At 36.3% G+C, this 13,330-nt stretch overlaps 1 protein-coding gene across 7 annotated transcripts in view; it reads right to left on the bottom strand.

Annotated features, from left to right (window-relative positions):
• DIAPH2 (diaphanous related formin 2) overlaps positions 1-13,330 on the bottom strand; it is a 247,801-nt gene that overhangs the window by 213,477 nt on the left and 20,994 nt on the right. For 6 of the 7 annotated variants that reach the window (XR_012630786.1, XM_074883124.1, XM_074883128.1 and 3 more), the window contains 3 exons: positions 12,927-13,103; positions 11,299-11,403; positions 6,973-6,993 (listed from right to left, as the gene is read on the bottom strand). Coding sequence is in view for 6 of the 7 variants with exons in the window: in XM_074883124.1 (XP_074739225.1) it covers positions 6,973-6,993; positions 11,299-11,403; positions 12,927-13,103 (303 nt within the window). In the remaining variant the exon portion in view is untranslated. The remainder of the gene's footprint in view (positions 1-6,972; positions 6,994-11,298; positions 11,404-12,926; positions 13,104-13,330) is intronic. The other variant, XM_074883127.1, reaches the window with a different exon arrangement.

Genomic DNA, 13,330 nt, shown 5'->3' with positions numbered 1-13,330 from the left:
TAAAATCAGAGTTTTCCCTATAAAACTATTAAAGACACCTGACTTGATTTTAATTAAGTGTTTAATAGTTTAGGTTTTGCATCACAAGGGTAAATATTTTTCTGGAATCTTCTCAACTTCTTTGAGTAAAGTGCATGTACTACATCTTGGACATAAAAATTTAACTCCATCACTCAGTTGTATTACAATATTTAACTGCTACACACTCTCACTTAACATCTACTTCACAAATACTGTATTAGAAACAACCATAAACAAAGAGACACAACAACTCCCACAATTGTTATTAAGCTTGTCTGATCATTACCACTGTACCTAACTTCCATTTCAAAAAAGCTGTGCATTAACACTATGGACATACCCTTACTCTAACATTAATTCTCTCTTGTCCAAAAGAAAGGAAGAAGATAAGACACTGAAAATTACTTTGAAAAGGAGCTGGTATCCACCAGCTGTTAAATCAGTGCTTTTGAAATCATGCAACTGCATGACTCGATTTCTTGCTGTACCATGATTCCATGTCTAGTCACTAATAAGAGATCTCTAGAGGATCTTATTTGCTACAAAAGAATCATATTGGAGATTTGACAAAGAGCTCATCTCCCTGCTCAAGTGTCATTATAGAAGAATAACTGCCTACAATGTATTTCAGTACTAAAATTCCTGATAACCAGTTTTTAGACTTGTAGTATTCAAAACCATGAACAATATACAAGATGTTTTACCAAGGACTGCAGCTAATTTTTGCACAGCTCTGACAAGCTGCAAAAAAATAGGCTTATCTCAGAAGAGTGGTTATGATTAATATAGAGTTCCTAAAGCTCTTTAGCTCTAAATGGTCTGTTGGAGAACCTGATGAACACGTCATGCGTCTCAAGGCAACATGGAAAGTGCCTGAACTAGAATAGGATTTATACGTATTTGGTTTTAATTGTGTCAGGAACTTCTCCGACTACTGTAATCTTCTAAATTGTCTTTCAAAAAGCTACGCTTGTTACAAAGTTTCTGGTTTGCTCTACTCAAATTCTTACCATCCATTTTCCAAAAATGACAGTAAGTATGGCTGATGACAAAATGGCTTGTCTACATTTAAGTTAATGATTTTGACAAACATACATTGCAGTATTAATGCATATAACAGAACTATGTAAGTGTTCACAATATACTTTGCTTGTTTGTCCTCACCTCAAAAAAACAAAAATCTGACACAGATTGTTAATGCATTAAGACAACGGTGTCCTCTGGATGTTTGTTGCTGACATGCACAGCACCTTCAACTGGACAATGCATGCCAGTTATACATCAAAGGACTAAGATAGAGAAAGATGAGTAAATAGGATATAAAGGAACCATCAATGTCACTGTCAACCTCCTAAGCAAAGAGATGGTCTTCCACCAAAGGAAAAAAGAAATGAATGGGTAAAAGTTATCTTTATAAGAGTAGGAACTAACTTTAAATCAGATAGTTACATTAGCACTATATATTAAAAAACATCATAGTTCAAAAAAAGTCATCACTCTGAAGACTGTAAGGTAAAGAACTTGAAAACAGGAACAGCTTTATGCCATTCACTGCATTGGATGAAAGCTGAAAAAGATTTTATGTGTAACTAATGTACACCATCTACACAATACTGGATACAGTTTTTGTCATTTCAGACAACAGCCATTCCCCAAACCCTAAAAGAGAACAGAAACGCTGCTGTAAGCCACAAAATCTATAAAGAGATGAGACAATGGCAACTTCAAGCAAATACCATTACATGTTAAGCTAGACCCTGAAAAGCACTCCAGAAAGCAAGATATTGTGGTTTTTGGAAAAAGATTGTTTCTTGTGGTTAGCCCTTCCACTGTGGTCTGCTGCAAGATCCAAAGGAGATCCCTATTCAGATGAGTCATTGCAGGTTTTCGTTACATTTTCTTTTGTACTTGTCCTCTCGCTGCCTCCTCTTTCTACGTATTGAGGACATCAGTGAGGCCGCTCTCCTCTGTCTAGCCTCTTGTTTTCATAAGACATATGACTCCCTCAAAACCAGTTAAACAGGTCAAAAGTTAGAGGAATTGGCAGCATGATCTCTTAAGCCTCATTACCATCCCTTACAGGACAGCATATTTCTCCATTGTTTCTACGACTAAGCACCTTTAATTGCACAGCAATAAGGAACCATCTCCTCTTCCTTTCCCCCCCCCCCCCCCCTCCAAAACTGATGATCACTAAAGATGGCTCATAAAAATCTATTCTCAAAACCTTCCACCCAAATACTCCACTTATGCTAGAGAATTCTCAGCTTAACAGGATTACTTTCTGGTATTTTCTGCAATCAACTTCTCATCTCAATCCATTCTTACCTCTAGCCATGCTAATTGTAGTGCTACAACCAGGAGTTATTTCTTTTATTTCCCTATTCAAAGAGAGTTTTATTGGAATACTACTTTCACGTAATGCTATGCCTTCACATGGATCAATTTTAATATAGACATTTATCATTTCCTTTGAAGTACAAGGTCTCAGTGAAAGATATGCTTTATGCAAGAGCATCTAATAAAGACGAAGGCAAAAGTGAAGTACAAAGAAACTCAGAGGGTTAGGTCCCACACCAGAACTTTCAGAAATTAACTCAATGCATAAGATCAAAAATCTTAGAAAGTACTTTATGACCAGTCACCTTCACAGTATTACAATTAAGGCATAGAATTATTCATTCATGACAACTCAAATGAAAGCCTGGACTGCACATTTAAAAATCCTTCTCTGAGGAAGTTAAGAGCAATGAAGTTTTAGTGAAAAACTAAGTTTAAGGGAACTGCCGTAAGTCTCACAAAAAAACAGTAAGTAAAAGAAAACCGAGTTTGCTTTCCCATGAAGGGGGTAAATCTAACCAATTTAAATCTCTGTGTAGAACACATTTCAGGGTTTAAGGGACAACAGCGACAGAGCGACAGTACAGACACCTTACAATGCAGGATACAGTGAAAAACAAATTAAGCACAGTTCGTTCTCTACACAAACTTTTTTTTTTTTTATGTTTAGCAAACCAGGCAAAAATTAAATATTTTAGAGATTTCTATTACAGTTTATCTTACTCTACTTTGACTTCAAGTGATTTCAAAGTTGTTACCTAGGCAAAGAAATTCCTCACCCAGGACTTAGCAAATGTCCAGCTTTATACACTACTCAGATGTGCCACCAGAGGCCTGAAAACAAACTTGAGAACCAATATCTAACAAAATGGGAAAGCTAAAGCATTTTGCCCTCCATGGGGAAATAATGAGATATTGGATCTACTTGGTGGTAAAGAACTGCGGAGCACACCTGAACCAAATGGACAGGCTGAAACAGTTAAAATACAAGATCCGAAAAACCTGCACAAACTACTCCTCTCAGGGGCACCAGACAATTCAGACCTCATTAGGTCCCAAGCTAAAGCCAGGTCTAGCTGAAGAAGTTGTAAGTATATTGCTTCCATGAAATAGTGTTTACTTCAGTGAGAATGTTGGCAGCCAGTAGTACACTGAATAAAAATCTCACAATATCATAGGTGGTCACTTCTATCCAATATATTATACCGGGTTCCATAATTTCGAAAAAATCACTCTTTAGACAGCAGCAAGTAACCGGTACCAGCATAATTATTAACAACGTGGAACTAATCACTTATACTTTCTCCCTTGCGAATTACTAACTGAAGAGTTTTTGCATACTTTGTTAATACAATTCTGTTTCTAATCTCAAGCAAAGAAACTACTATATTTTAATTAGAGTATAATAATAAAGTTATATAAGACAATTTGTTTGGGGGGGGTGGGGGTGGTTTGTTTCCTTGTTTTTAGGAAAGCAATAAAAGCATTTTCAATTAATTTTTTGAACCACATATACTCTAGCTGTTGCACATTTGACTTGGAAAAGCAGTATGAAACACTATCAGCTCCTGAACTAGAAACTGGAAGTTTACACAGTCCATATCCACTTCACCCTGTAGATATTAGCCAAATACATTAATTTAACCCATTACAAACAGAACTAACAAGGTAATCCTACTTTAGACATCTACATAAATGCCTTACAGGTAAACAGAAGATGGGCTGCTGCCATTTCAATGCAATTATCACTGCCTATAAAAGCAAGGAAAGGTTACTTTGCAGGCAGCTAAAACGACAAGTGGGCATGAGTGCTTGAGATCTCAAGTAGAAGTAAGTTAAAGCTGTAAACTCCCCATTAACAGGCAAACCTGTTCTCTGCAATTGTCACTACAACCCAATAGTATTAGTATTGAATTTCTTCTTCTCCCTCAACACAATAAATCTGTAAATCTTCAGAAAAATACCTAAATATGCCAGCAGATGCAATCAAATTCCAAAGGATGAATCCAATAAAAATATAGAATCACAGAATGGTTTGGTTGAAACAGACATTAAAGGTTATCTAGTTCCAACCCCCCTGCCGCAGGCAAGGACACCTTCCACTAGAACAGGTTGCCCAAAGCCCTGTCCAACCTGGCCTTGAACCCTTCCAGGGAGGGGGCAGCCACAGCTTCTCTGGGAAACCTGTGCTAGTGCCTCACCACCCTCACAGTAAAGCATTTCTTCCTTATATCTAATCTAATTCTACCCTCTTTCAGTTTAAACCCGTTACCCCTTGTCCTATCCCTACACCCCCTGATAAAGAGTCCCTCCCCAGCTTTCCTGTAGCCCCTTTAAGTACTGGGGGGAGGGGCTCTAAGCTCTCCCCAGAGCCTTCTCCTCTCCAGGCTGAACACCCCCAACTCTCTCAGCCCGTCCTCACAGGGAAGGTGCTCCAGTCCCCTGATAATCTTCATGGCCTCCTCTGGACTGTCTCCAAGAGGTCCACATTCTTTTTACGCTGGGGGTAGCAGAGCTGAACATAGTACTCCAGCTGGGGTCTCACAAGAGTGAAATCGAGGGGGGGGGAATTCCCTCCCTTGGCCTGCTGGTCACCATTCTTCTCATGTGGCCCAGGATACAGCGGCTAGTCGGACTGCAAGGGCACATTGCCAGGTCATGTTGAACTTATCAACCAACACCGCCAAGTCCTCCTCCGCAGGGCTGCTCTCAATCCACTCATGGCCCAGCCTGTATTTGTGCTTGAGATTGCCCCAACCCATGTGCAGGACCTTGCACTTGGCCTTGTTGAGCTTCATGAGGTTTGCACAGGCCCAACTCTCCAGCCTGTCCACGTCCCTCTGGATGGTACATCCCTTCCCTCCAGCATGTCAACCCCACCACACAGCTTGGTGTCATCGGCAAACTTGCTGAGGGTGCACTTGATCCCTCGATCTCAATGCCGCCGACAAGGATGTTAAACAGCACTGGTCCCAACACCGACCCCTGAGGAACGGCACTCGTCACTGCTCTCCACTTGGACATCGAGCTGTTGTCCACAAGTCTTGGAGTGTGACCACCCAGCCAATTCATTATCCACCGAGTGGTCTATCTGTCAATTCCACCCTCCAATTTAGAGACAAGGATACCATGCAGGACAGTGTCAAATTCCTTGAACAAGTTGAGGTAGCTGACACCAAGATGCATGCATTCTTTAAGCAATAATATGCAGAAGCTGTACTCTAAAAGCAGCATTTCTTATCTTACTATTTTGCAAGTTATCAGTGAAAAAACATGCTTTTGAAGCATAACTATTCTTGCTCTCTATCAGATGCCAAATTAAAAGGCATGGGGAAGAAAACAGATATTACAGCATTTCTCCACTACCCATTCTGCATATACCAGTTTCCTTTATAAAACGATCTCTTCACAAAGCAGCTGATCAGCTAATTCATATCCTAAGGAAATTACATGGCAACAGGAATTATTTGAAACTGGTTTTAACGCACTGAACTGGAGAATTAATAACTTGTCCCCTCAAAAATCAAATACCTTTAAATACCTTCATTGTGCTTATGTATTTTCTCTATCAGCATAAGAACTAGTACTGTACAGTACTAGTTAGTTTTGTACTAGTACAAAACTAAAAAGTACTGGTGAATACAGACCAAACTGTTTAAAAACCAGTCTGAATAAAAAAAGCTAACAGCAACTGTTTTATCCCTATGTACAATATCGTTAAATATTTAAGTACATCTGGAGGTAATGATTAGACAATTTAAAGTCATAGGTTGTTATTCATTATTTTTACTACAAAATATAAGTACTGAATATGACCTAAGTAGAAAACCCTGTAGTACCTGAAAAGCCTGTTTTGGCTCCAGTCAAAACTAAAGCCCATCCATAATTAAAGAAAATTCTTTGCTTTCAGTCATCACTTAAAATGTGTATGTAATTATTTCCCCAAAAATCCTTTTTTCTGGGAAGAAAAAAATTTGCTGAGTTCAGTCCTAACAAATTAAGTCCCAAATACTTGTTCCAAAAAAAAAAAAACCAAACCCTCTAAATTCCATAATGACAACATAAAATGTAGCCGAGCACTTAATAACAGAAAAATTATGCTGTGAGTGATCTCATCTTATGCTTATTAACTGACCTTCTGAATCCTCTATATTAATCTTAGCCTTACACTGATATCCAGCAGCTGACATTTCCACGACAAACTATGAATACTAACAATTAGGATATTAAAAAAATCTACATTTAAACAGAATGAAGTTAGTCAAATACTGTGAACTTAAAGTTTTGATTGATTGCCTTCAATAAAACGCAAGACAAAACTAAATTATCTTTATTGCTCACAATGAACAGCTAAGTGCTCAGCAAGACTGAAGTATTTGGAAATAGATTCCTGACAATTTAAACACAGATCCCTCAAAAGTACAATCAACAATCTTATACTGGTAAGATAAACATGACTGAGGGAGTTGATAATTATTTTGATGTAACAAGGATTCAGTTATGCCCACTGAACTTCTAAATCCAAGAGAAAAGTCTAAAATATTCCAGCCTAATCTCTAAAAATGGAAGTGTAGTCATAAGAAAAAACAAAACTATCATGTTCATACTCACCGGAACTTTACTTCCGACTATCTGCATGCAGTGGTCAGCCAAGAGAGGTTATTGTGTAAAAAAGATAATAATAATACATAAATAAACACAGCAAAGTACTTAGTAGGACGTAGCATCACACAAACTTTTCAGTGTTTAATCATTAGTAGTAGTTACATTCTTTCATTACTTTATCAAACTGTTTAAGAGTTACAGCTTTTCATCAGGAAAACAAGTCGTTCTACTGTAGGAGAAATAATTTGAAATCTTGTGTTCCATTGCGGAATCGTCAGTATCTTACACATTTACAAACAACTAACTAAATACCTAGCTTGCCAACCACATCTTGAAAGATTAGGAAATATGCCATTACGTTAAAATTATCAGGTCAGATTTTATATATGACACCAAGAAAACTACAGAAAAAGCTAATGGCATATTGACTTCCTTGTACATATAACAACTTCACTTATTATGAAGCTTTTGATCTATTCTGATGATGTCATCACTGAATTTAATTAAGTTTTCATAATCAAAAACATAGCCTACAGTTATAAATCTAACTTGCATTTCAGAAAATTTCATGTGGCATTTTTCTTCAACTGCTCAGTATGGATGCTTTTAATTACATGGACAATTAAACAGTGATTTTCAGAATGACATCTTCTCTTTTTTACCATGGAACAGCATCTCTGCATATTCATGAACAAGAAGTTGACCTTACAAGGAAGAAACTGCAGAAAGGCAGCACATCTCTGCCCTGTTCTATCACTTTGCAGAAATGACCACGTTCCTGTGAACACCAGGACTATGGACTTCTGCTTAAATATTGTAGGCCTTTCCTTGTCAGCTGTTTGCTGCAATTTGATAGCAGCCAGTTTATTAAATAACCACTTTTATCTGATTAAGAGCCTGAGACAGTATGATTTTGTTCTGAGATGTGAATTTGATTCTATCTGTTCAGTCTCTGCTTCATTTACTACACTTATCTCTTCCATTATTCTTTTAGGAAGTCTTTCAGAAGACAGAAGTCCCTATAAGTCTTTCACAATCACCTCTTCTCTCCTCTTCCTGATGAAGCTTCCTCTAGGAGCACAAGATGGACTGTCATCACCAGACAGTCTCCTTTCCTAATTTACTACCTTCTTCTCCCATCAATGTTTAACTCATTCAATATAGCATGAGATGTCACCAAGTTCAGTTCTGAAACAGAATTCTGAGCCTTCACCATTTCCCAAGTATAATTTCCATAGTCAACAATCTTTCTCTTCGAGTGACAGAAGGAATCAGAAGCACAGATAATGACTTCACATGAAAGCATTCAGCTTATTAGCTTTCACACATCCTCCATCCCCCAAAGAAAATGAAAGCTTTTTTTATCCATTGAAAACCAAGGATTCTTTCTCACTCAGAACTCTGAAGGCAGTACGGTGTTTTAGAAAAGCATGGTCAACATGCTGCAGATGGCACACAAGGCAGAGAAAATGAAGCACCAAATGTAAAAAGAATTTGGTTAAGCAAATGAGAGTGATATTTTCAAATGAGCAGAGAGAGCTCAAAAGCCTAACAAACATGAAACGAACTGGAAGAAAAGTCACATCAACTGTTAAATGTGTTTTGTGAGCTCTAAGTACAAGAAAAGGCCCAAGTATTTTCAGTATAAAAAGGGAGACAGGTGAACTATTATCTGTGACCAAAGAAAAAGGTAGAAAATTTAAAGAAAGATCATTTTGAACGCGATCAGCATTTTCACGGATGACAAGCCTGAAGATGGCCTGAAGGAAGTTTGACAATTCATGATGCAGTAAAAACTGGTTGGGGGTCGTATTCAACCAAGCAGAATACTAGTTTAACTAAACAGAAGACAAAATTAAAAGCGGAAATTAGGTTTTTGCTTTATTCTAAGATCCGAATCAGCATTTTACAACTGAGCTCTACTTATTTTTTTAAAATCAGTTAAGATACTAGCTATTTAAAAGCCAAATTAGGGTAACATGCTACAGAAAGGTCATTTATATTTCTGAACAACCTTAAATTACTCCATTCAAATGCTGTGATTCAACTGCAAGGACTTACTGAAGTACATAAACTTCAATACAAGCTCTTTTTCCATTAGGAATAACATTTTGCATATGTATAAAACATCCATACTGGCGCTGACTTAAGTTCAAAGCGCACATTCATGTATGAGGACATTTTAGTTTTGGGGTTTTTTTTAAATTGTTAGTACATTTTGGCAAAGGTATCCCCAGTTCTGATAAGTTTCCCATGCTGCAGCTCATATGGCAATGCAATCTGTCAAAATTTTTAGCAATTAGACATGCAGTGGCAGTCATGCTTTTCTTACTCAGCTACAAAATTACGGTACTTGAAGCAGCTACGTTTCAGTAACATTTTATATAAGAGAGATCACCATCGTCCACCTACTTTTTGGGAAAGAATTGCAAGTACTTCCATTGTGAAAGTTTCTACTACTTCAATAAAATATTTTCACTTACTAAAAAAAATTAACATTGATCCTTAAGTGAAGACAAAAACCTTAAAACACACAATCCATAGCTCCCAAAGATAGTCTAGGCAAACTATATTAACAGGAAATTTCATAATATTCATTGTATAAGCTTGAATAATTCTCCAATAACTTGTGTGTTTAGCTAGACCACACTTTAAGCACTGGATTCCTTCCAGAACAGACTGAAGGACTGTGGATTTTGTTTAAAATGAACTCAAGAGGGAACATCACTCCTCTCAAATGTACATCACCATTTTGACCTTATAATGCAAGTTTTTCCTCACTTAAGTTTATAATGTTTCATGCAAAGCATTTGCATTTAATAATTGCATGTCACTGTACTTTTAGTTTTTTGGAATTTAACACTGTAGAGCTGATTTTAAAGGTGAAAAGACAAGTCAACTGTACTGCTTGCAGTCCATGCTTATAGATTCATTAGGCAGACACCAACATAATCTCATTTGCCAGTTTATTTCACTAAGAAACAGCTTATTCAATGCTATCTGTATTTAGCACTCATACTCAGCTCTGTTGAACTCCTAGCAGTGCTGCCATTTTGTATTTGAACAATTATTCCCCAGTCTTAATTTCCAGTAACCTTTTATGGCACACAATAATTTAAGTGTGAAAAAAAGATGAGATTTATCCCAATTCCCAAATAAAATCATATGCATACTTAATTTTATTGAAGAACTATGCTGACAGTAAATTTTATCACTTGAAGCATACTACTGCCCCTTGGATACACAAAGCTACTGTCCCACACACTCACTTCCCCCCAGTACTGCAACACATTCAGTTCCTCACAATTCATCACTACCTTCTTCACAAATCTTTATATAACCAGTAGTGGCACAAATCAGGACAAATTCTATTTCTAAGGAAACCACAACATATATAGTTTCATTCAACATTCCTGAATTTTTGTGGCATATTTTCCTTTTATATGGTAAAATCTATATTTGCTGTAGTCAACTTTTTAACTCACAAAAAGCATTACTAATTAGTACTAATAGTCCCACTGCAGAAAATGAACTGGAGTTCTTTACTACCTGACATTCTATTTCTCCACCCCAACAAATCTGGGGCATCCAGTCATTCTCTTACACTTCTGGCACCTCAAAACAGACTGACTTCAAAAATTCTGCATGAAGGATCCATCAAGAAAGGGTTAATCAATCAACTTAAGTACAGAGAATGATCAACACAAATTAAAGGTCTGAATGTATTTTTTTCTACTCAAAATATAATTTGAAACTTGTTTCAAGACTATTTTTTCATTAATGGAATAATTTTATTTACCTTCAGAAGACTTCTTAGCAGAATATTTAATGCAGTATTCAACACATTAAAATTAAGCTAAAACACTGGCTTTACTTAAATTTTAAATAATTTTAATATCTTGATTCCATGTCTCTAGCACTGCAAATTGTACATCTAGCACGTATGCAATTACTGAAACCATGAAGTCATGCTATCCCTTCCAAAAACTTTTGGTACCAAAAATTTATAAGATGAATTCCACAGAAATCCACTCAGGTTCCATCCATTACTCTACAGCACTGGATTTATGGTTTACAAGCAAGCATAAAGTTTTTACATTGCCCAACAACTGAAATACAAACTTCACCTTCAGATGTAGCTGCAAGCATGTGTATTAATAAGTACATTTATATACAGGTATATTAGTAAGTACGGATTAATTTTTTTTTCCTACCACTCTTAGAACATAAATCCAGACAAAAAAATTGAAAGTCTCAAGCTTGAAAAGCATAAGACTCACAAAGTTAAGCTTCTTACTTTCATCTATCTGTCGTGGAGAGATGACTACTTACAGATTTGGCAGTTGCAGAAATGTATTGGACAACCATCTCACGTTTTGTGGTCAAGTCTTTATCTCTTAAAGGAGCTTTACGTTCTTCATTTAGATTCATGTCTTCCTATAAAGAAACAGGCCACACAACATCAAATTCTATTTCATGCTTTTTATTAGTCTTTGTTATTTTTATACTCCTTTTCTTAAACAAACAGCTCATTTTTAAACAAACAGAAGTGACTTTTTCCAGTGTATGTGAGTTTCAGTTTGTTTAATTCTGAGCTACCCAATTTTTTCATTTAATTCTGTCACTTCCAGTGTTCACTGTTTCCAAGACTTAGCCAAAACTCCAATTGCATCAAAGGTAGTTACCATTAGTGAAATTTGGCTCAAGAAATAAAACTAGAAGACAAAATCAAAAATTCTACACCTCAAGTTGATCACATGACGTGTTAACTCTGGTGAAGTTCCTGTGTTTTTTAAAAAAATCTTACCACAGCAGACACCATTCCTGCATTATCTAATCAGAAGGCAGTTATTGCCTAGATTATTAGATCATGGCAGGGGCAGACGTGAATGCGTTCCAACTGATGTATTTAAAACAGATCTACAAATTTAAATATTCTGCTAGATTAAACCTAAAGATACTTGTTTCAATTTGTTAACTGATTAAATACAACACGTAATCATTACTAGTCATGACTAGTCTCGCCATTAAAAGTCAAAGTAACTTCAGACTATCATCTAAGACCGGTAAATGTTACTGTAATACCTTACTAGCTAACAGCTTTTTCAAATAATTATTAGTCTCTGGAAGACAGACCTATTGTCTGCTTCATTACTTGGAAAAGCTAAAAATTAATCCTTTAACAAGCAAATCAAAGAAGGACACTTATCCGATCTTTCAAAAGAGATTCACAACTTCATTGAACAGAACAGCACTACACAATGGAACAGGAGATTTTTTTTAGGCCATACTGACCATATGGAAGTTTACAACAATTTTAGAGAATGATGCAGAAAACAGTATTTCTCACAATACTCAAAATACTGCATCTCCTGATAGTTCATGTATCAACAGCTGTGTGCACAGCAGAATTCACACACACCTACTTCAAAAGTTTGGGTTTTTATTACTAATAGAAAAGCTTGCTTGTGAGTAGAAGCACAAACCTGGACTAGTGATCCTAAGACAGAAAATATTCAAGAGCATACAAAAAGTCAGCTTTCTATACATTAAGATTTTATTAATGGAAATTACTATTAATGGAAATTACTATTTTTCAAAGGCATTTACTTAATTTTATCAAAAACTATCCTTCAACACCAGTATCTAACTACTGCAACTAAGGTCTATAGAAGTTATCTTAATGAAGCAGTCAACAGCTTAAGATTTTTATTTTTTGTTTTTTGTCTTTGTTTTCTCTGTAGAAGTAGACCAAGTAATTTAAACATATATAGTACTAGCATTCTGTGAGCTACTCAGTTTTTTATGTGCCAATTTAGACAGGTCTATTAGGCCTATGCTGTACCCTCCCAAGTAATTACTATTTCCAAAATGACAACATTTGAAAATACTACTCCATAATCAATGCCAGCATGAAAACAAATTAAAACCTCATAGAATGATGTAGCACATCATCTTACCATCATTTTTTCAAAGAGATCCATAACTTCTTTTTCTGATAAGTTCATGCAACGCTCATCAACAAGTGCCTGTGCAAGCGGGATTTCACTTATAGAAGGTTGAGAGTCAATAGGATGCTGAATGAGAGGTTTCTCTTTTTTCGCCGCTGATTTTCTGAAGCTTGTTATTCTGTCACGCTGCAAAGACATCCATTTAAAAATAAGCCAAAATAGAAATATAGGAGAGCAGCCAATTACATGGCAGCAATACACACATTTTTAGTTAATCCAAGCAGCAGAGTTAAAACTCAAACTGAACTGTAAGTAAAAACACTATAACATTCAGAGATTACTCTTCATAGAAAGGCAACAACATTTAAGGTAAATTCATGACAGGTCACATGCAAAAGGGATATAATTATTTC

Source organism: Strix uralensis, chromosome 13 (assembly GCF_047716275.1).
Source record: "Strix uralensis isolate ZFMK-TIS-50842 chromosome 13, bStrUra1, whole genome shotgun sequence".
NCBI lineage: Eukaryota > Metazoa > Chordata > Aves > Strigiformes > Strigidae > Strix > Strix uralensis.
This window is presented reverse-complemented; position numbering and strand designations above follow the sequence as displayed.